A 23,305-nucleotide genomic window follows, 5' to 3' on the forward strand; every position below is an offset into this window, starting at 1 on the left:
CAATTTACACAACCAAGAGCAACAATGAATAAGTACTAAAGGCAAGTTTCAGGTCTGTAAAGTCTAAGAAGGGAAGTGTTAGTAGTTTTTTTTTTTTTTTTTTTTTTGTTTGTACAATTAGTGTGATATTCAAAGAGGCAATTGCAGCTTAGGAAGTGAAGTGGAGACAATATCTATTCAATTAAACGTTTCAGCTCATTAAAACTAGAAAATTTATGTTTAGGCTTCTTTAATATTTTGTTAATTTGGTAATCACTATTGAGGGTTGAATTAAAATAATGATTATCTTGATTATTAATTTCTTTGGCAATTAAACAATATTTAATTATTTAATATGTTTGTTTAAATTGAATGAATAATCCAAGACTATGATGCAACAAAAATCATGCTTAAAATATGGGAAATAATAGGATTTATTATTTTTATAACAATATAACAGAGAAGTTTTATACGTAAACAAGCTATAATTTAAAGGGTTAAATCTTTAAATGAATGTCATTATTAGGAATTAAATTATGCAAGTGAAATAGAAAAACATAAATTTTGTAATTTAACAAATTTTGTCAAATATATATATCACTTTTTATTATTAATAAATAGTTGAATAATAATCTTTAATCTTCCAGGCTTCCTAATTGAGAACCACTGCTTTCAAAAAGTCACACACATATATACTACTTCAAACGAGACATAAAAAGATCACGATATTTAACGTTAATGCATTAATTATTCGGGGGAAAAAGAATATTATTATGGATCCTGAGAAAAATAACCTGTTGCATGTCCACCGTAACATGTTAACCCAGAATTAAACACTGACGAAAAACATACATGGAGAAATAGTGAAGCTGTGATGTCAAGTTGATGAGCTGAGGATAATAAACACCTCCTTTCAAATAAAGACTCAACGTCAACGTTACTTCAAAAAGTTGGCAGGTTCAGTGACGAGTTAAGTTAGTTAGCATTACATTTGGCCCTTAATACAACCCAAGATGCGTATTACTTCTGTTTGATTTGTGTTATGTAACACAGCAGAGCAGGTTCGTTATTATGTAGCAGCAAAAACACGCAAAATGTGCTGAAGCTTTTTTATTTTCAAAACAAGCGCCGTTCAGCCCACATGAGCGACGACTGTTGGTAACTGTTATGCTAGCTAGCTATTAGCAAACTCAGCCCTAAGTTTGACATGACATGTCAAATACAGCTCGTCTTCGACTGCTTCCATTCTAAGACTGTTATAAACATTTAGAGAACCTCAAACCTTTCACATCATCGCCGTGTATGTTGAAACTCGACGCTTGTGCTCGCAGCTCCGCAGCTGAAATTCGGACCCTTTCCAGTTCGTCCGCCATTTTCGTCGGAACCAAACACAAACACACGGCGAGTTGACAGGACCAAAAAGCCATTTTACCAAAACGCGTTTAAAAATGAACACACGACAATGCGAAGTAGGTGGCCTGGTTTGCTGGTTACTTTAATTACGGCTTAAACGCAATTATAGGTAGGTAATACAACTCTAAAAAGCGGAAATAACAGACTCGTAGCCAGCCTTGTGAAAGGGGTGATTCGCCAAATTTTCTATACAACTATGAGGTTTAAAAACTTCATTTTAGTGACAGGACTATTTTTTCAGCATTAGTTTGTCGGCATAACCACATTTTTTCATGTACCAAAAACATTTCCTAAAGATTTATAATAAAAAAAAATGAAAAAGCATAAATGTTATTTTTAAAATACAGATTTATCACATCATATATTATTAGGCAGATAACACACTAGCCAGCACAACTTTATTCAATCAGAATTTGGGCATTTGAATAAAAAAAAATTTAAACGTAAAATGAGAATCAGCACCTCCAAGTCCGAGGCCATGGTGTTTCACTGGAAAAAGGTGGTTTGCCATCTCCAGGTTGGAGGAAAGTCCTAACCTAGGTGGAGGAGTTTAAGTATTTCGGGGTTTTTTTCACAAATGAGGGAAGGATGGAACGTGACAGATAGATTGGTGCAGCGGCAGCAGTAATATGGTCGATGTACCGGTCCATTGTGGTGAAGAAGGAGCTGAGGCGAAAGGCAAATCTCTCGATTTACCGGTCAATCTACGTTCCTACTCTCGCCTATGGTCATGAGTTTTGCGTCATGACCAAAAGGACAAAATCTCGGATACAAGTGGCCGAAATGAGTTTCCTTCGAAGGGTGGCAGGGCGCACTCTTATGGATAGGGTGAGGAGCTCTGACACCCGGGATGAGCTCGGAGTAGAGCCGCTGCTCCTCATCGAGAGAAGTCAGCTGATGTGGCTCGGGCATCTGTTTCGGATGCCTCCTGGGTGCCTACCTAGGAGGGTGTTCCAGGCATGTCCCACCAGGAGGAGGTCTCGGGGAAGACCCAGTCTCTCGGCTGACCTGGGAAAGCCTCAGGATCCCCCCAGGAGCTAAAGGAAGTGTCTGGGGAGAGGGAAGTAGGGAGAAGGAGAGGGAAGTCTGCCCCCGCAGATAGACGGAAAAGCAACAGAAAATGAATGAAAGAATAATAATAATAATAATGTAGAGCTTTCTGATTTTTTCTAGGAACACTTGTAAAAAGTACATTTGAAAATGCATGGATAACAACAACAGAAGCCTAATTGGTATTAAAATGAACTTTTATATGCTTCAAAATTAACTTTCGATGTTTCACACCTTTTTATTGGTAATTTTCTTTCTTCTAAGATTAAGGTCCAAGATTTAGAATTAATGTAGCCTAAAATGTGTTCGCTATTTAAAAACAAAACAGCAGGTCAGTAGTGAAAGATGATTTCACTTACATCAGATTCTTCTTGGTCTTAAAGCCTTCTTCAATGAGTTATTTTAACAATTTATGATGGCAAAGCAGTTAAAATAGGACAAATGTAATGAGCTCATATATGGGACAAACTCTGGACCCTTGTCAGTGAGAGGTGGGTCTACCAAACGAAAAAGCCTTGGTTATAGAGGTCTTACAAGAATTAATAAAAAAAAAAGTTTAAATATATAGAAACTGAATGTGTGTACATCTTCAGTTATCATTTGTATGATACAAAAACATTTAAAAGAAATGTACTTTTTTAATAATAATTATAGTTAATAAATGTACCAATATTTTAAAATAAACAAAATGGAACAATATCATATTTTAATAAACAACTTGAGGAATTAAATAGGGGAATTTAACAGACAAATACACGCACACACGCACTCATGCACACACAAATACATTTATATACATTAAATAGTACTTACATGACAATGTGAAGTGGGTGGCCTATTTTTTTTTTCAGGCAATTTTTTTAGGGCTTAAATGCAATTATAGTAAGATAATAACTCCAAAAAAAAAGCAAAAATAATGAAGAGAGCATAACATAAATTCAAACAACTATAATTCGCCTTCATACATTCTAAAAAAATGCTTGGGTTCCATATAATCCCAACTTAAATCGATTAAGTTAACTTGAGGTTTTTACAATTTAAATGGATTGAACATAAACTAATAAAACTATCTCCTCCCCAAAAATCCTCAAGAACTGTGTTGATTCAGCTCATTTTAAATAATCAGTTTAAACAGGAAGCAACTGGGTGTGCAAATTAACATTGTAAACATGTACATCCAATAAAATAATATCAATAATGATAAGGAAACATCCAGTCATTTATTTTCATTCGGCTTAGTCCTTTTATTCATCAAGGGTTACCACAGCGGAATGAACCGCCAACTTATCCAGCATATGTTTTACAGGGGATGCCCTTCCAGGTGCAGCCCAGTACTGGGAAAGGATATGATACAGTTGATTTAAATTAATAACTTTAACAAAGATTAACTAATGGGACATAATGCACACAGTAGAGCTAAAAGTTAGTTTTAGCTCTACTATAAAAGATCTGGGTGTCATATTAGACAGCAATCTAACTTTTAAAAACCATATATCCCATGTCACAAAAACTGCCTTCTTTCATCTGAGAAATATCGCTAAATTACAAAATATGCTATCCATCTCAGATGCAGAAAAGCTAGTCCATGCTTTTAAGACTTCGAGACTGGATTACTGTAATGCTCTATTTGCTGGCTGCCCAGCATCCTCTATTAACAAACTTCAATTAGTACAATTAGTCAATTAGTCCTCAGATTATGCGGAGTCACTGATTGGATCCAAGACCAGCGACGAGATGATCCCAAGGATTCCATATCCGGGACCAGGCCATATCCTGAGCTGCTGCTGCGCTGATGGTCGTGGGGAGTGGAGAACATGAGTCTGATTCCAGCGACGCTCCAGGGACAGACGAGTCTTCGCTGAGGCCATCTTCCAGCCTAAACCACGGCGAATGAAGCTCTGCACAAGACTTTTGGCCAGCGGAGAAATTAAAATGGTCGTGCCCAACTGAGTCTGGTTCCCTCAAGGTTTTTTTTCTTCACTTCCATCAGGTGAAGTTTTTTTCCCTCTCCGCTTTCCCCACTGCCTCGCATGGTTCAGGATTGGTAGAGCTGCGCATCGATGAATTTGCTCTTCAGTGTTTGAACTCTCAGTAATGATTAAATCACACTGAACTGAGCTAAACTGAACTGAACTGAACTTAAACACTAAAACCTGAACCACACTGTTCCAGTTACTGAACCACACTGTTCCAGTTACTATGACCATTTATGTGAAGCTGCTTTGACACAATCTACATTGTAAAAGCGCTATACAAATAAAGCTGAATTGAAATTGAATTGAATTGAACACAGTCTTTTAATTTCAGGGCTACCCACTGCGCCACCGTATCGCCCCATGTCTTAAAAATATAAAAAATTTATTTTACCCCAGCATTTTCAATAGAATTTCTGTGCTAGTCTGCTGCTAATGACGGCGCATGTGTTTAAACTGTCTTTTGTCTCTTTTTAAGCTTTAACAACCCAATGGATGCTTCAGTCTATTTAACTGATTATATTTGAATTACATTACAACATCAATGCTGTAAAATTGAAAATAGACACAGAAAGCTCTCACCAGAAGTTCATCATTGGCTGAAAAAAAACTAGCTGTGCATATAGTCCATTAGCACTAAATTAAATGTCATATTCATTGCGAGTTAATGTTCTTTATAGCCTTTAATGTTGAAACAATTAAAAAAAACTTTTAGATCTTACATAAACTAGTAAAAAATAAAATCTAGATTAGAAACTGAATGTGCGTACATCTTCAGTCATCATTTATTATTCATAAAAATTCTAAATAAATGTGTAATAAGAAATGTGATTTTTAATAATATTAATAATAATAATATTATAATAATTAAAAAATATAATCATATTTAAAATAAATAAAATGAAACAATATTATATATTAATAAACAACCTGAGGAATCAAATAGGGTTATTCAACAACACACACACATATAAATACACACATGTTACTATACATTAAATAGTACTTACATTTATGAATAAAAAATATATACAGTTAGGTCCATAAGTGTTTGGACATCGACACAATTCTAACTTATTTACATGCATACATACATGCATACATGCATACATACATACATACATACATACATACATACATACATAAATACATACATACATACATACATACATACATACATACATACATACATACATACATACATACATACATACATACATACATACATACATACATACATACATACATGCATACAGTTGAAGTCAGAATTATTAGCCCCTCTTTAAATTGTTTTTTCTTTTTTAAATATTTCCCAAGTGTCCTTTAACAGAGCGAGGACATTTTCACAGTATGTCTGATAATATTTTTTCTTATGGAGAAAGTCTTTTTTCTTTTATTTCAGCTTGAATAAAAGCAGTTTTTAAATTTCTAAAAAAACAATTTGGGTTCAAAATTATTAGCCCCTTCTATCTTCTATCCGTTAAACAGAAATTGGTGAAAAAATAAAGAGGGGGGCTATTAATTCTGACTTCAACTGTGTGTGTGTGTGTGTGTGTATATATATATATATATATATATATATATATATATATATATATATATATATATATATATATATATATATATATATATATACAGTATATAGATATATTGATGTGCTTTAAATGTTGACTGTATACCTATACACAATGGCGTACATCTTTATTTGACATTTGTTTGATTAATTAAGTATTCTAAGCAAAGGACATTTATTAAATTCGATTTTTGATATTAATCAAACATTAATAATCCATACAAAACATGTCAGTTCAAAATTATATATTTTTAAAGTCACATAGTATGAAATTAATTATAATACATTTATTGATTTACTTTTGGATTTGATTTAGGTTTCTAAAGACTGAATAACTGCTAATAACAAACTTTAATTTGCTTAATATCTCTTTCTCTCACTCACTTAGAAAAATATTCTGCTTATGTTAATTACATATTGCTATGATATTGTACATTAAACCCAATTCCAAACTAGTGTGACAGTCCTCTGTCTCTTTAATATTTTGTTATGACTTGAAAGAGACTGAAGCTCAACTCTACGTGCTTCATAAATCAATTAGCAGAAACTAGGATACACATCAGAACCAGCAGTAATTGTGTTCAGCTATCAAGTCCTAATGGCAAATTATTGAAATTAATGAAATCTCTCCCTGTCAACTATATCACCCGCTACATCTCTCTCTTTCTCTCTCAAAGGATGACAAGGTTCAGTGAGAACAGAGAGGTGGGTACTATGAGTCATCCTTGTGAGTCATGTGCTTTGTGCTTATGTGTGTGTGTGTGCCAATGGGAAAAAGTGTGGAGGTTTCATGGCAATTAAGAAGCTGGAAATACTGAGAAAAAAAGAACCTCTGAATATGCAAAAACATATGTTTATAAATTACTAAATAAATCTCTAAATTAATAGTGCACACAGCCTTTGATGCATAAGAAATGCTGAAATGTTGGCGTTTTGGATTAATTTGTAGGTGCAGTTCCAGAGAATGGCCACAGGTGTCAGTGTCGTCGCATTTTCCAAAGCGAGCAACCTCAAGGACGTTCATTAATTTCCCTGCATAGTTTTTTTTTGTCTTTTATTTATCTTCTGCTTGCTTACAGTATGCAGATGTTTTACTGCGGATTCGAAACATTGAAATATATCACACTCTTTTAATATTATAGCTATAAAACACTTTAAGGGATGGTTGAACGATTTAGTTGAGTCAGGTCAGTTTTTCAACACTTTTGATCCTTTCTGAGCATCACACCGCCAATTTTGCGCTTGCAAATGCATATTAATACTACAAATGTTAATTATTTTATGTTTTTTTTTATTAAAATGGTGTTTTCTGACAATGTGAGGTTAGCAAGAGGAAAAATGTGGATAGAATGAAAGAGTGTGTGGCAAGCTGTTTTAATCTTAAAAAAATTAGCTACTAGCATCTAGCATTACTAATTTTTCAGCCCGATCTCAAGAGAAAACAAGACTATTTTACTTGTTGTCAGAAATGTGGCTGGTCCAAATTCATAAAAACAATATTAATTCCTTACATTTATATAGCGCTTTTCTGGCCATTTAAAGTGCTTTACACACATACTGTAGGGGGGAATCTCCTCCTTCACCACCAGAGTGCAGCATCCACCTGGATGACGTGACGGCAGCCATATTGCGCCAGACCGCAAACCACACACCAGCTGATTAGTGGAGAAGAGACAGTGTGATGAAGCCAATTATGATATGGGGATGGTTGAAAGGCCATGATGGAGAGGCCAGTGGGCAAATTTGGCCAGGATGCCGGGGTTAAACCCCTACTTTTTTCGCAGGATTTTTAACAACCACAGAGAGTTAGGACCTTGGTTTAGTGTCTCATCCAAAAGACGGCGCTCACTGAGCAGTATAGAGTCCCCGTCACTATACTGGGGTAATTAGGACCCACACAGACCGCAAGCTGTGCGCCCCCTGCTGGCCTCACTAACTCCACTTCCAGCAGCAACCTATAGCGTTCCCATGTGTTCTCCAATCCAGGTACTGACTGGGTGCAGCCCTGCTTAGCTTCAGTTGGCGACCATGTGAGAGCTGCAGAGAGCTAGATGCCGGCTATGATTTCAAATAATTGGATGAACTGACTAAACACAGTTTTTAATTGTACTAAAATGTACAAACAAGATCGAAAAAGTAAGAACAAGCCACTAAATCAAAAAATTACAAATAGTGGTGTAATGGATCACAAACCTCATGGTTCGGATCACATAATGGTTTTTTTAATCACAGATCGAACCATTTTTTTTTTTTTTTTTGGATTAGCCATTAAGGGGAGGAGGCAAATGTAATTTGCTTTCCATTTTTTGCAAAAACGGTACTGCAAGAAACTTTTGGTTTCAACAAACAGAACTCTTGATTTTATCAAAATTAAAATAAAGAAATAATCAGCTGTAAAATATTCAGTACTGTGAAAAATTCACTGTTACTACTTTTGCTGCTAACGCTAAATATATAAATCTAACATTATGATTTGTACAACCCATATTGTTTGTTAGTCTCATTTTCATTAAATGATTCAGTTGTTACCTCATAAAACGTCATGTTTCATTGTAAGATGTGTCATTTTTGAAGAATTATTCAGTGGCATATTTTTGAAGGCTGGTTGTCGCCACCTATTGGTTAAATAATGCATTTGCTGCCAACAACTTTCATTTTTGAGCGTTGTTAAATGCATATCATGGGGATTTTAATCTGTATCATAGACATCAGTGGTTTCATCTAAACCCTAATCTGTTATCCCAGTACTTCTGTGTTATTTGACTGTTTGTAAATTTATAACTAACTTAAAAGATTAAAGACTGAATCTCTAACTTGATTTTTGCGATTTTCAAATACAGATATGAATGTAGCAATTCGAAGGATTAATAAACATATGCAAATCATCATCATTTATAATCGATGTTGCGTGGGTGTTGAGATCCCGACCTTTTGCGGATTAATCGTGCAGCTTAAACTGAAAGCATTATTTCAGGCTAAAAAAATAGTGACTGAACATTAATGAAACTCACTATTTCGAATAACCCACCACAACTTCTTCCATCATTATCACATTTTACAGGAAAGCCTAAATGCTTTTTAATACATGTGATTTGAATAATGTGAGAGGCGATCTCTCTGTTATGGTTACAAATTAAGGAGTGATCCAAAAGTTAAAAAAAAAGTATTAATCTGCGAGCCATGTGTGTTCTGAACCGTGGGATGTGATCCATACGAATCACAGATCAACCGTGATCTGTTACACCTCTAGTTACGAATTACTGTGAGATTGCGTAGCCTATTTTAGACACTTATATCTTTTGCATTAAGACATACAGGGGAAAGCAGGGCACAAAGGTACACTTTTTGGTTTTGGCCAAATAATGAACGTAGGAATGGGGTTAGACCAGGGGTGGTCAACCCTGTTCCTGGAGATCTACCTTCCTACAGAGTTCAGCTCCAACCCTGATCAAACACACATAAAGCAATTAATTAGGACCTGAGCATGACTTGATCATTACAGGCAGGTGTGTTTGATATAGGTTGCGACTGAAATCTGCAGGAAGGTCGATCTCCAGGAACAGGGTTGAGCACCCCTGGGTTAGACAAACTTTTTTTTTTTACCAACAGCACACAAGGCTCTCCTATAAATTAATTCAATTCAATTCAGCTTTATTTGTATAGCGCTTTTAATAATAATAATAATAATTCGTTACATTTATATAGCGCTTTTCTGGGCACTCAAAGCGCTTTACACAATGGGGGGGGGAATCTCTTCATCCACCACCAGTGTGCAGCATCCACCTGGATGACGCGACGGCAGCCATTTTGCGCCAGACCGCACACCACACACCAGCTGATTGGTGGAGAGGAGACAGAGTGATGATATGCCAATCATGATATGGGGAGGGTTAGGAGGCCATGATGGACAGAGGCCAGTGGGCAGATTTGGCCAGGATGCCGGGGTTAAACCCCTACTCTTTTTCGAAGGACATCCTGGGATTTTTAACGACCACAGAGAGTCGGGACCTCGGTTTAACGTCTCATCCGAAAGACGGCGCTCACTGAGCAGTATAGAGTCCCCGTCACTATACTGGGGCATTAGGACCCACACAGACCGCAGGTTGGGCGCCCCCTGCTGGCCTCACTAACACCACTTCCGGCAGCAACCTAGCTTTCCCAAGTGGTCTCCCATCCAGGTACTGACCGGGCGCAGCCCTGCTTAGCTTCAGTGGGCGACCATGTGAGAGTTGCAGAGAGCTAGCTGCCGGCATTTTACAATGTAGATTGTGTCAAAGCAGCTTCACATAAATGGTCATAGTAACTGGAACAGTGTGGTTCAGGTTTTAGTGTTTAAGTTCAGTTCAGTTCAGTTTAGCTCATTTCAGTGTGATTTAATCATTACTGAGAGTTCAAACACTGAAGAGCCAATTCATCGATGCGTAGCTCTACCAATCCTGAACCATGCGAGGCAGTGGCGACAGCGGAGAGGGAAAAAAACTTCACCTGATGGGAGTGAAGAAAAAAAACCTTGAGGGAACCAGACTCAGTTGGGCACGACCATTTTAATTTCTCCGCTGGCCAAAAGTCTTGTGCAGAGCTTCATTCGCCGTGGTTTAGGCAGGAAGATGGCCTCAGTGAAGACTCGTCTGTCCCTGGAGCGTCGCTGCAATCAGACTCATGTTCTCAACTCCCCACGACCATCAGCGCAGCAGAAGCAGCTCAGGATATGGCCTGGTCCCGGATATGGAATCCTTGGGATCATCACGTCGCTGGTCTTGGATCCAATCAGTGACTCCGCATAATCTGAGGACCTCGGGATGAGTATCCCCAGGTGAAAATAGAGAATAAAGAAATTAATTAGCGTAGCTGCTGTTCATAGTGTATATAAGCAAGATGCAGAAGCCAGTGTGGAACCCGCTAGGTGATGCATTGAGTGTATGCTTTACTAAACAGATAGGTCTTTAATCTAGTTTTGAACTGGGAGAGTGTGTCTGAGCCTCGGACGTTATCAGGAAGGCTATTCCAGAGTGTAGGAGCCATGAAAGAGAAGGCTCGACCTCCTTTACTTGATTTTGCTATTCTAGGTACTACCAGAAGCCCTGAATTTTGAGATCTTAAAGAGCGAGTTGGTTTGTAGCGAGACAGAAGGTTGGTTAGATAAACAGGAGCTAGATTATTTAGAGCTTTATAGGTGAGAAGTAATATTTTAAATTCAATACGAAACTTAACAGGCAGCCAGTGTAAGGAGGATAAAATTGGGGTGATATGATCATATTTTCTAGACCTGGTCAGAACTCTGGCTGTTGCATTTTGTACTAATTGAAGTTTGTTAATAGAGGATGCTGGGCAGCCAGCAAATAGAGCATTACAGTAATCCAGTCTCGAAGTCATAAAAGCATGGACTAGCTTTTCTGCATCTGAGATGGATAGCATATTTCGTAATTTAGCGATATTTCTCAGATGAAAGAAGGCAGTTTTTGTGACATGGGATATATGGTTTTTAAAAGTTAGATTGCTGTCTAATATGACACCCAGATCTAAAACTAACTTTGTATCCCTCTAATTGTAAATTGAGTTGCGAGATCTGCTGTGTGCAAGAAATTAGCACTGATAGCATGATCGCCGGACATATGGTTTCTGTGCAGTATTGTCAAAAGTGTCAGGAGTAAAATAGTTGATAGGCTATGTAACAGACAGAGGGTAACTGTGCATTCACACCGAAAGTGGCGAGAGCGTCAAAGTAGCCAGAAGTTATTAATTTTCAATGGGAGCCGCCGAGCCAGCAACGATAAGCGGCGTGGTGTGTCTTCACAGGTGTGTCAAGTCAACTTTATTGTATGAGCTATGATGTGGTTCAGCGGCAAGCAATCAGAATGTTGAAGTCCACCGCTAGAGAGGGATTCCAGAAGTCACAGTGCTGTGCACTTTGGTTCCGACCACAGTTGTTCCCAAGGGTTTGAATATTGCAATCGCTGGATTTCTAATTATTTGCAATGTTCTTACAAGGACATACAATGAAAAACGTTACTTACTTATGTGCATTAATGCTATATATTTTTTTCTTAAAAAAAAGTAGGAATATCATGCTAACTATAACGAGAGTAAAAAAAGTATTGCTGCTTTAGAATATTTCAGATATAGCAGCAACTTGATCTTCCGTTGTTAAATGATTAGACAAAAAGTGAGCAACATTTACTCACTAGGAAGCATTTTTATATGGCAAAGCAACTGTTTTGCTGATATGCTGTAACGAGATCAATGTAACGAGTTTAGATGCTCTTGCCGCCAGAGCTGTGAAGGCAGACATTGTTGTCACCTGGGCGGCCAAAGCAAACTTTGACGCTCTCACCAACTTCGGTGTGAATGCACAGTTACCATAAAGTTTACCTAATTTCAACTCACACCAGCAAAGTCGCACTGCGCCGCCACGCACTCAAAATTACAAAATGATTTTGTTCCTTTAATTTAATACCTTAAAATGCCCTGTTACATTTTACCCCGCGTTACTTTGTGCCACATGCTCATCTAGACTTTTTTTATGAAAGCCTAGTGCTTAGTTATTTTTTTAGGAAACTATTCGTTGGTAACTATATTAGCATTTTAGACATATAGTCATCAATGCTTAATTTAGTAGTGAATAGTGAACAGAAATTGGGGAAAAAATCAACAAATTATTATTAAAATATATTCAAGTTTTCAGTGTTTTGAGCAATAATCAGCGTATTCTGAGCTATAGTAACCTATGATTAGCTATATCAGACGTTACTCTGGGTTAAACTATACAAATTATGTGGCTAATTTGACTTTACTTTTAGGCTATATGTCTACAAACAGCTATTTTACTAAAACAATGTCTTGCAAAAACTTACAATGTCAATCAGTGATCTGGATCTGTGGGTTTTAGACAGTTTAATAAACTTTTTCTTGCATAGACTAATTGGTATGATTATGCATTCAAAATGGTATGAACTGTCATAGGGGTGGTCAAATGTATATTTAAATTATTTAAATTATTTATATTATTTAAGAAACAGATCAGAGCCAATTTTTTAATCATTAAACCTAGCCCCCCACCCACCCCCCCCACCCCCGCGCAACCCCCCACCCCCCGCCGAATCCCCTCTAAATCCCCCTGTTATTCAATACCTAATAATAAGTACTACTTAATGGAAAAGTACTCAGTAAAAAAGGGATTAGTTGACTTTACTTGAAAAAGTAAGTAAACCGGTTGCTTTTATGGCGATTAGTTAACTTAAAAACTGTTAGTAAACATATTACCTTAAAATTAAGTAAATGAAGTTAACAGTTTCAAGTTACAGCAGGTAAAGTAAGCATGTTGCTGTTAAAACAACGGGTTTACTCATCTTTTTATGTTAAGCAACTAGCTACTTTTTACATTGTATCAGTAACTAGCATAGTATTATGAAAATATCTGATATACAGTTAATAGATGAAATGTTAAATGGGCTTGCCATACAGAGAGAGAGCGAGAAGAAGGCTGGAGAGTCCGCCAGCTCACACTGATGCTGGAGTAAACATCTCCATTTCCCTAGCAACATGGCATCAGCCAGGCATTTAAAGAGACAGGAGCCCAATTCCTGCTCTCTGAATTCCTTATTTATGGAAGTGCTTCCTGTCGACTCCACAGGCGTTTACGCCTACTGATTGCACAGGTACACTGTCCTGGTGTCAGAATGAAGCGTGAAATCTCCTCTGAATATATTTGTTCATATGCAGCAATATGTCTCTGAAACATCCAGAGAATCAGTCAGAATTGAAAATGTGAGTGAATTTATTGATTTCTTTTAATAAATCTTAAAATCAGGAAATATATTTTCTTTTTTTGTATGACGGTAACACGATATTTTATTATATATTAGTGTAGAAAAAAATAATGTAGACAGAAAAAATGAGCTAAGCTTGGCATGAAATTGTAAACATGAATTGAATATGATTTTTTTATGTGGAGAGACAGATTTTCTGTTATTATAAAACATACTTCAGTAATATACATTCATTTTAGTGATATACAGACAAAATAACATTTATTTATTCATTTATTAAGGTACTATACTATCAGGTACAACACTACCTGACAAAAGTCTTGTTGACTATCCAATTTTTAGGAACAATAAATAATAACTTCTAGTTGATCATTTGGTATCAGAAGTGGTCTATATGAAAGGCAAAAACCTCTAAGATTATGCTTATTTTACCACAATAAAATATGATCATGCCTTGATTTTTCATTAGTTAATTAGGACAGTAAGTTCTGACTTTGCTTAGACTAAAAGTCTTGTCACTTAACAGAAATAATGTACAGTATAGAATATAAAGTCATGCTGCAGTGGAGAAAGAATTAATATTGTGTTCGACTCCCATGAGCTTGGAGGACTGCATCCATACATCTCTGCAATGATGCAAATAACTTATTAATAAAGTCATCTGGGATGGCAAAGAAAGCGTTCTTGCAGGACTCTCAGACTTCATCAAGATTCTTTGGATTCATCTTCAATGCCTCCTCCTTCATCTTACCCCAGACAAGCTTAATAATGTTCATGTCTGGAGACTGGGATCAGTCATCAGAAGATAAAATGTTCACTTTTGTTGTTGTTGTTATAAAATGACCATTAATTATTTGTGAAATTTAGAAGAAATTTTTCAGTGTAAGTTATTTTTTCCCATTCTTTCCACAGTATGAATTTACTAAATATATTACAGTTCCTTGTACAGTACCTGACAAAAGTCTTGTCTTATCTTGTCGATCCCAGTTGTAAGAGCAACAAATAATAACTTGACTTCTAGTTGATCATTTGGAAAAGTGGCAGAAGGTAAATTTTTCAGATGAATCATGTGTTAAACTGCATCCTAATCATCACAAATACTGCAGAAGACCTATTGGAACCAACATGGCCTCAAGATTTTCACAGATATCAGTCAAGTTTGGTGAAGGAAAATCATGGTTTGGAGTTACATTCAGTATGGGGGCGTGCAGGAGATCTTGAGGAATCAAGACAATTGTGCTGCCCATTACATTACAAACGAGAGGGCAAATTCTTCAGCAGGATAGCGCTCCTCATACTTCAGCCTCCACATCAAAGTTTCTGAACGCAAAGAAGGTCAAGGTGCACCCAGGATTGCCCAGTCCAGTCACCAGACATGAAGATTATTGTCTGGGGTAAGACGAAGGAGGAGGCATTGAAGATGAATCCAAAGAATCTTGATGAACTCGGAGAAGAATTTGCCTTCTTTGCCATTCACGATTTATTAATAAGTGATTTGAGTCATTGCAGAGATGTATGGATGCAGTCCTCCAAGCTCATGGGAGTCAAACACAATATTCATTCTTTCTCCACTGCAGCATGACTTTATATTCTATACTGGATATTATTTCTGTTAAGTGACAAGACTTTTAGTCTCAGCAAAGTCAGACCTTACTGTCCTAATTAAATAATGAAAAATCGTTCCTAAAACTTGGATAGGCGACAAGACTTTTGTTAGTGTACTTTATACCTGCAGGTTAACTATGATTTTATATAGAATAACTGTTAAAAAACTCTTAGTTACTAGTTAATTAAAATTATAGCAACTAATAACCTTAATAAACCTGAATTTAATTATTGTGAACCTTGCAAAGCTGCTTTGAAACAATAATTAGTGTCAAAAGCTCAATACAAACAAACTTGATTTGAGTTGAATTGTTCAATGTTGTCAACTCACACTGCATTAACTTGTGTTAACAAGCATGAATTTGGATTTTAATAACGCATGTCGAAGCATGATTAATAAATGCTGTACAAGTATCGTTCATTATTAGTCCATGTTACTAAAAGCGTTCACTAATGAAGCCTTATTTAAAAATGTAAGTGAATAAATTGCATTACAACGGTGAAGTGTTACTGGTGAATGGAGAATAAGCAGAGTCTCCTTGCTGCACTGAACTGCAGGTAAAGCAGCGCTGAAGAAGAATCAGGAGGAGGGAGAGAAAACACAGAATACAGATGAGCAGAGCGGAGGAGGGAGAGCCAGGGAGTTTCTGCAGGTGAATTCACAACACCAGGGGGTTTTTCCAGCCCCCTCATTCATCCATCCATCCATCCCTCCATCTCTCTCATTCTCTCCCCCGCTTTCTCTCCCATGGGAAGTAAAAGGGAGGTGGGTGAACTTTTTTCAAAGTAATGAGAGAAGAAGAGGTGGACGGTGGAGAGAGTGGTCCAGGTGACACGGCGGCGGTGAAAAGAGACAGTGATTAATATGAGAGAATTAAACGAAGAGGTGGAGAAGGTGCAGGAGAGAACAATGAGCAATGCAGAGATAATGCAGAGACGACGAGCGGGAGGATGAGAGAATGGAGAAACAGATCGAGAGAGGGTATAGAGCCGCTGACGTGTACGTGTGTATGCCAATAACCTCAAGCCTCTGAAAGCTTTTTAATGTTTAATTCACATTAACAGCTCTGGGGAGGAAAACAAAAGAGAGAAGAGAGAGAGGGAGAGAGAGAGAGGGAGGAAGGGAGAAAAAGAGATAGATATACTGGACCTTTTTTTAAGGCAAAAGACTGAGGAAGTGTCATTCATTAATTCATTTTCTTTTCAGCTTAGTCCCTTTATTAATCCGGAGTCGCCACAGTGGAATGAACCACCAACTTATCAAGCATATGTTTTACGCAGCGGATGCCCTTTCAGCTACAACTTAGCACTGGGAAACACTCAATCACACACATACGCTACGGACAATTTAGCTTACTCAATTCACCTATAGCACACGTCTTTGGACTTGTAGGGTTAACCAGAGCACCCAGAGGAAAACCACACAAACACGGGGAGAACATACAAACTACACACAGAAATGTCAACTGACCTAGCCGAGGCTTGAACCAGCGACTTTCTTGCTGTAAGGCAATTGTGCTACCCACTGCGCCACCGCATCGCCCCCTGAGAAATGTGTTTAATTTATTTCAAAATACTCAAATTCATAGCAAAATTGCAAAACAATATAAAATAATAACTTAATCTAACGTAATTTTATAATTTAACGTGACAAATATGTCACCATTTTATATGAATTCACTTTTCAGCTAAGGTATCAATTATTTAAACTAAATATATAAAACCACACACACACGCAGCTGGGTCCTAATTTACTGTACTTCTACATATTTATTTATATGTAAAATATTTTTTAATATTTTAATAAAACATTAAAATAATACAAAACATGGGGGTGGCGCAGTGGCACAGTGGGTTTCGCTGTCGCCTCACAGCAAGTAGATTGCTGATTCGAGCCTAGGCTGGGTCAGTTGGCGTGCTCCGGTTTCCCCCGCAGTCCAAAGACATGCGTTTTAGGTAAATTGGGTGGGCTAAATTGTCCTTAGTGTATGTGTGTGAATTTTAGTGTATGGGTGTTTCCCATTGATGGGTTGCAGCAGGAAGGGCATTCCATTCAATTCACTATTATTTTTATAGCACTTTTACAATGTAGATTGTGTCAAAGCAGCTTCACATAGCGGATAGACATCCGCTGTGTAAAACATCCAAGTGGATAAGTTGGCGGTTCATTCCGCTGTGGCAACCCCTGATTAATAAGGGGACCAAGCCGAAAAGAAAATGAATATTTTTTTCCGGCATGGTTCATGGACATGGCTCAGTGGTTGGCACTTTCACCTCACAGCAAGAAGGTTGCTGTTTCGAGTCCCGGCTGGGCCAGTTGCCATTTCTGTGTGGAGTTTGCATGTTCTCCCCGTGTTCATGTGGGTTTTCTCTGGGTGCTCCGGTTTCCCCCATAGTAAAAAAACATCTGCTATAGGTGAATTAAATAAACTAAATTGGCCATAGTGTATGTGTGTGCATAAATGCTAGTGTGTATGGGTTGTGTAGTAATGGGTACCAGTACCCAGGTTTCCAAGTACTGTGTTGCGGCTGGAAGGGCATCCGTTGTGTAAAACATGTACTGGAATAGTTGGTGGTTCATTCCACTGTGGCGACCCTTGATAAATAAGGGACTAAGCCGAAGGAAAATGAATAAATGTTAAATATTTTTTAAGAACTTTTGACATACAATAATTGAAATCAAAAAATGGCAACCCTTCAGTTTAAGCACCATTTTCCACTATTAGCTACTAACTTTTTATTTCTTGTTATAAAGTATGATCTTAATCTACATCCCCACTCCTGCCCAATAATGACCATTCAATCATTCATTTTCCATCAGCCTAGTCCTTTTATTCATCAGGAGTTGCCACAGCAGAATGAACCGCCAACTTATTCAGCATATGTTTTACACAGCAAATGCCCTTCCAGCTGTACCCCAGTACTGGAAAACATCCATACACACTCATACACTACGGCCAATTTAGTTAATTCAATTCACCAATAGCGCATGTCTTTGGACTGTGGGGGAAACCGGAGCACCCAGAGGAAACATGGGGAGAACATGCAAACTCCAATCAGAAATGCCAGCTGACCCAGCCGGGACTTGAAGCAGCAACCTTCTTGCTGTAAGGCGACACATAGGAGCTCTATGATTAGGCTGTTGATGTTGCCATCCCCTCTGCAGATCTCTCGCAAATCCCCATACTGAATGTAAGCCCAAACCAGGATTTTTCCTTAACCAAACTTGACAGATTTTTGTGAGAATCTTGGGTCCATGCGGGTTCCAATAGGTCTTCTGCAGTAATGATTGTGATGATTGGGATGCAGTTCAACAGATGATTCATCTGAAAAATCTACCTTCTGCCACTTTTCCAAATGATCAACTAAAGTCAAGTTATTATTTCTTGCTCTTAAAACTGGGATTGACGGCAAAACTTTTGTCAGGTAGTGTATGCTGGAATAGTTAGCGGGTCATTCCACATTAGCGACCCCTGATAAATAACGAGCTAAGCCGAAGGAAAATGAATGAATGAAGTAAGAATGAATAATTCCCAAGAATATTAGAATTCAGTTCTGTCTGTTTCGTACATCACATTATGCACTACCAAATGACGCATGAAGGATTTCACTCTCTCATAGCAGTGATTTAATACGTATCTTGTTAAAGCAGTTACTGGTCACGCCATGGTTTCGCAGTGGTCCAGATTGTACTTTTGATGTATAATGAATGAAGCTGTGTGTGTTTGTGTGGGTGTGGTGGGAGGAATAGGAACGTGTGTGTGTGTTTGAGGGTTTGAAGGTGTGTGTATGTGTGTGTAAAAGAACGCGCGGAGGTGGACGGGGGTTTTACCAATCACAACCCACTTGCTCGTCCTTCGTTTTCACTCGGCAAACCTCATTATATGCAAGTCAGCCCTGCAATCAGAGAGAGAAAACACAAACCCGGGGCTCAGGCATGCAGGGATTTCTGCATGAGTCAGAGAGAGAGAGAGAGAGAGAGAGAGAGAGAGAGAGAGAGAGAGAGAGAGAAAGAGATGGTGGGTGAAAAAAGAAGAGGGAGGCAGAGGATCAGGGAGGGTGTGGGCTTTTTTTGTATTGATCTGAGTGTATTCTGTGCAGCGAATACAGAACGACACACACACAAACACACACACACAAAAGGAATGTGAGAGCAGTTACTGTCTCCAGATATCAAGTCTCGCCTTTTGAATCAATCTTCAGAAAATTCTGATATCGTTATCGCAAATTGGGGAACAGCTGCAAATGCGGGGAGAGAAACAATACAGTGACAACGTGGAGAGACACGCCAGGAGAAAAGAGAGGGAGAAAAAGGGAGGGAGGTGACAGTTTCTGTGGGGGCGATTACATTGGAGAGGGAGGAAGAGAGCAGGATGAGAAGGGTGGGCGGAAGTGACAACGAAATAGAGAGAGAGAGAGAGAGTGAGAGAGAGAGAGAAAGAGAGAGAGAGAGATAACAAAATTCAGCATCTCTTCTTGTTATTTTTAACAAACAAGCAAAATATGCCCACACGTGTGACCTCTGTTCTGTCGAATTTCTTTTCCAAATTTTCATTCTTAACAATGCTAATCCCACATCTGTGTGTTTGAGAAAGAGGACATTTGGAGGTCAGGACGTTCTCGAAATGAATCCAAAGAAATGGCTTCTCACAGTCGAAGGAAAGTCTTAAACAAATACGAAACCAACTGAGGGTAAGATGAAGAGAGTAGGCAGGGGTGACAAAAAAAAAAAAGAGAGGAGCTCCTGATGAGGAGATGGGCCTCTCGAAATAGAAGCGGAAGTAAACGCAGCCTCCCATAGACTCTTCCCACTCAGCGTCTAAGAGAGTTATTTTCTGTCCTCTGCTGTTCCGAAAGAAACGAAATTGAATCCGGCAGTGAGCTTCCTGCAGTCAGTGGTGTGTGTGTGTCTGTGTGTTCTCTAAATTCGAAAAAATTGAAGGCACGTGTTCACCTGAAATGCACTGCAGAAGTTCAGAAAGGAGTCTGTAAGGCAACTAGGTTCATGTTTTATTAAACGAAAGGGGATCTCCGAATCCGCAGTGCTGACAAATGAATATAGCACAATGAAAAAAGTTCTAATGGGATGTATTAGTCGTTTTTGTTTCAAGCTGTGGTTTTTGTTGATTGGTTTTAAATATTGAATGTCGACTTAAATATCGGGTTTAAATATATTTTTAGGGGGTTTTCACCTTTATTATAAAGATGACACAGGAATACATAGGGAGAAGAGAGAGGGGAAAAATGACCTCGAGCTGGGAATCGAACTCAGGTTGCCGTGACGTGAGCACCTCAGTCCTAAATGTCAGTGCACTTTACCACCACACTCTAGAAAACGTTGCATATTTATTTAACCCAATGGTTGAGTTTAACATATTTGGTGCTTTGTTGGGTTATTTTTTAACCTTTATTATTTTATTTATTAATAACTCAATTAATTGAGTTGAATATTTAGTGCTTTGTTGGGTTATTTTTAACCTTTATTTGGTTATTTATTTAATAACTCAACCAGTTGGGTTAAAATTTGAATTCCAACAGTAAAATATGCGTGCATAATGTTGTTTCTGTATAATAACAAAAGTGCATGTCAAAGCACAAACCAAGCATGAAGACAAAGGAATTGTCTGTAAACCTCCGAGAGAGGATTGTCTAGAGTCACAAGACTGGAGAAGGTTACAGAAAAATTTCTGCTGCTCTGAAAGTTCCAGTGAGCACAGTGGCCTCAATCATCTGTAAGTGGAAGATGTTTGGAACCACCAGGACTCTTCCTAGAGCTGGTCGGCCATCTAAGCTGAGTGATCGGGGAGAAGGGTCTTAGTCAGGAAGGTGATCAATAACCCAATGGTCACTTTATCTGAACTCCAGTGTTCTTCTGTGGAAAGAGGAGAACCTTACAGAAGGACAACCATCTGTGCAGCAGTCCACCAATCACGCCTGTTTGGTAGAGTGGCCAAAGGGAAGCCACTCACCACCTGGAATTTGCCAAAAGGCATCTGAAGGACTCTCAGACCATAAGAAACAAAATTCTCTGGTCTGTTGAGTCTCATCACCAGCCTAATATCATCCCTACAGTCAAGCTAGAGGGAAAGATGAATACAGCAATGTGCAGAGACATCCTGAATGAAAACCTGCTTCAGTGTGCTCTTGACCTCAGACTGGGGGGACGGTTCATATTCCTGCAGCACAATGACCCAAAGCACACCGCCAAAATATCAATGGAGTAGCTTTACAACAGCTCAGTGAATGTCCTTGAGTGGCCCAGCCAGAGCCCAGACCTATTTCCTATTGAACGTCTCTGGAGAGATCTAAAAATGGCTGTACAAAGTCACCTCCCATCCAATCCGATAGAGCTTGAGAGTTAAATCAACTTCATTTTGTACATTAACATAACAGATAACACAACAGATATCCATACAGCAGTGGAGATTAACCTGTCTCCTGTCACATACGCGTGCAAAAACAGTGCAAAGCTAAACGAGCACCCTGTCCCTGTGTGTGTGTGTGTTTCCGCTATGTGTGTGTGTCTCTGCGCTGTGTGTGTGCCCTCCCTGTGTGTGTGCATGAACTTTGTAATGACATTGTGTGTGACTAATGGTTGCAAACTCGCAACTACTCAAAATATTGTATCAAATACTGATTGGTAAAGTTCTTACTGTAGTATTTCTCACAAACGTTACGTTAGATCTGATTCCTGAGGCAGCCGAGGGCGGCGATTGAGGCATGTTGCTGACAGGCACGTGGGAACGGTGGGCGGGGAGGACTGGCTTTAAAGGCCCAGTACAAAAAAAACAGCAACCAGGTTTTTAACAGCTAATACAGACACTTCAGACAGCTATAATTAATAATCTGATGGATGTTTTGAGCTGAAACTTTACAGACACATTCTGGGGACACAAAAGTCTTATAATAAATCTGGAAAAAGGGGTGACCTAGGTGCCCTTTAATATTAGTCAAGTGACTACTGGTACTTTTGAGAGTCAAAAAACACACAGGCAAAACAAAACAAAATAAATTTGGCTCTTGATGATACATTGAGAATTGGCCTGTGCAAAATTGAACATTAAAATATTATTCCTTTTAAGCTACTGCCTTTTAATGGTCCAGAGCATGTTCACAGCAGTGAGTGTCCTTTCGTATATGATAATGTATATCTTAGATAGTGTTTACCTACAAATCTTACTTCATACAAGCTGCAGCATTGACTGAGGCTGTATTTTACAGTAAATAATGCTGTAAATAATGTTCAGTTTCTTGCACAAGGTTTGCTTCATAAGACCTCCATTTATCATCAATATTATTTGGTTCTGCCTGTATGTTTTTGTTTTTGACTCCTAAACAAATAATTGTCACCTATATCTTGGATAACCTGAATGTTGTCAAATTAAAAAGTAGTTCTTTCAAAAATTAACATTTCATCACTCACTCATATGGTTCTAAACTTTTATGAATTTCTATCTTCTGTTGAACAAACTATTTTGAAGAATGTTGCAGCAGCCCTTGACATCACAATTTAATTCATCTCTATTTCTATAGCGCTTCTACAATGTAGATTGTGTCAAAGCAGCTTAACATTGAAGTTCTGGTAAACTGAAACTGTGTCAGTCCAGTTTTCAGAGTTGAACAGGAAAAGCAAACACAATAGAAGTTAATGGCTGCTTCAATCAAACATTCTTCAAAATATCTTCCTTTGTGTTCAACAGAACAGATAAACTCAATCAGGTTTTTCATTTTCGCGTGAACTATCCCTTTAACAGTTGGAAACCCGTAACTATCAACTTTAATGGTCTGTTTTTCCTACTATGGATGTTCCAACATTCTTCAAAATATCTTCCTCTGTGTTCAACAGAACAGATAAACTCAATCAGGTTTTTCATTTTCGCATGAACTATCCCTTTAACAGTTGGAAACCTGTAACTATCTACTTTAATGGTCTGTTTTTCCAACTA

General features: G+C 38.0%; 1 protein-coding gene across 2 annotated transcripts in view; it reads right to left on the reverse strand.

Moving 5' to 3' along the window:
* The window catches only part of smg6 (SMG6 nonsense mediated mRNA decay factor), a 32,531-nt gene extending 31,042 nt beyond the window's left edge, over window positions 1-1,489 (reverse strand). Inside the window, exon 1 of one of the 2 annotated variants that reach the window (XR_012385772.1) lies at window positions 1,262-1,365. Coding sequence is in view for 1 of the 2 variants with exons in the window: in NM_001423852.1 (NP_001410781.1) it covers window positions 1,262-1,406 (145 nt within the window). In the remaining variant the exon portion in view is untranslated. 2 annotated transcript variants of the gene reach the window in all.
* Window positions 1,490-23,305: the final 21,816 nt, after the last annotated feature.

This window comes from Danio rerio, chromosome 10 (assembly GCF_049306965.1).
Source record: "Danio rerio strain Tuebingen ecotype United States chromosome 10, GRCz12tu, whole genome shotgun sequence".
NCBI lineage: Eukaryota > Metazoa > Chordata > Actinopteri > Cypriniformes > Danionidae > Danio > Danio rerio.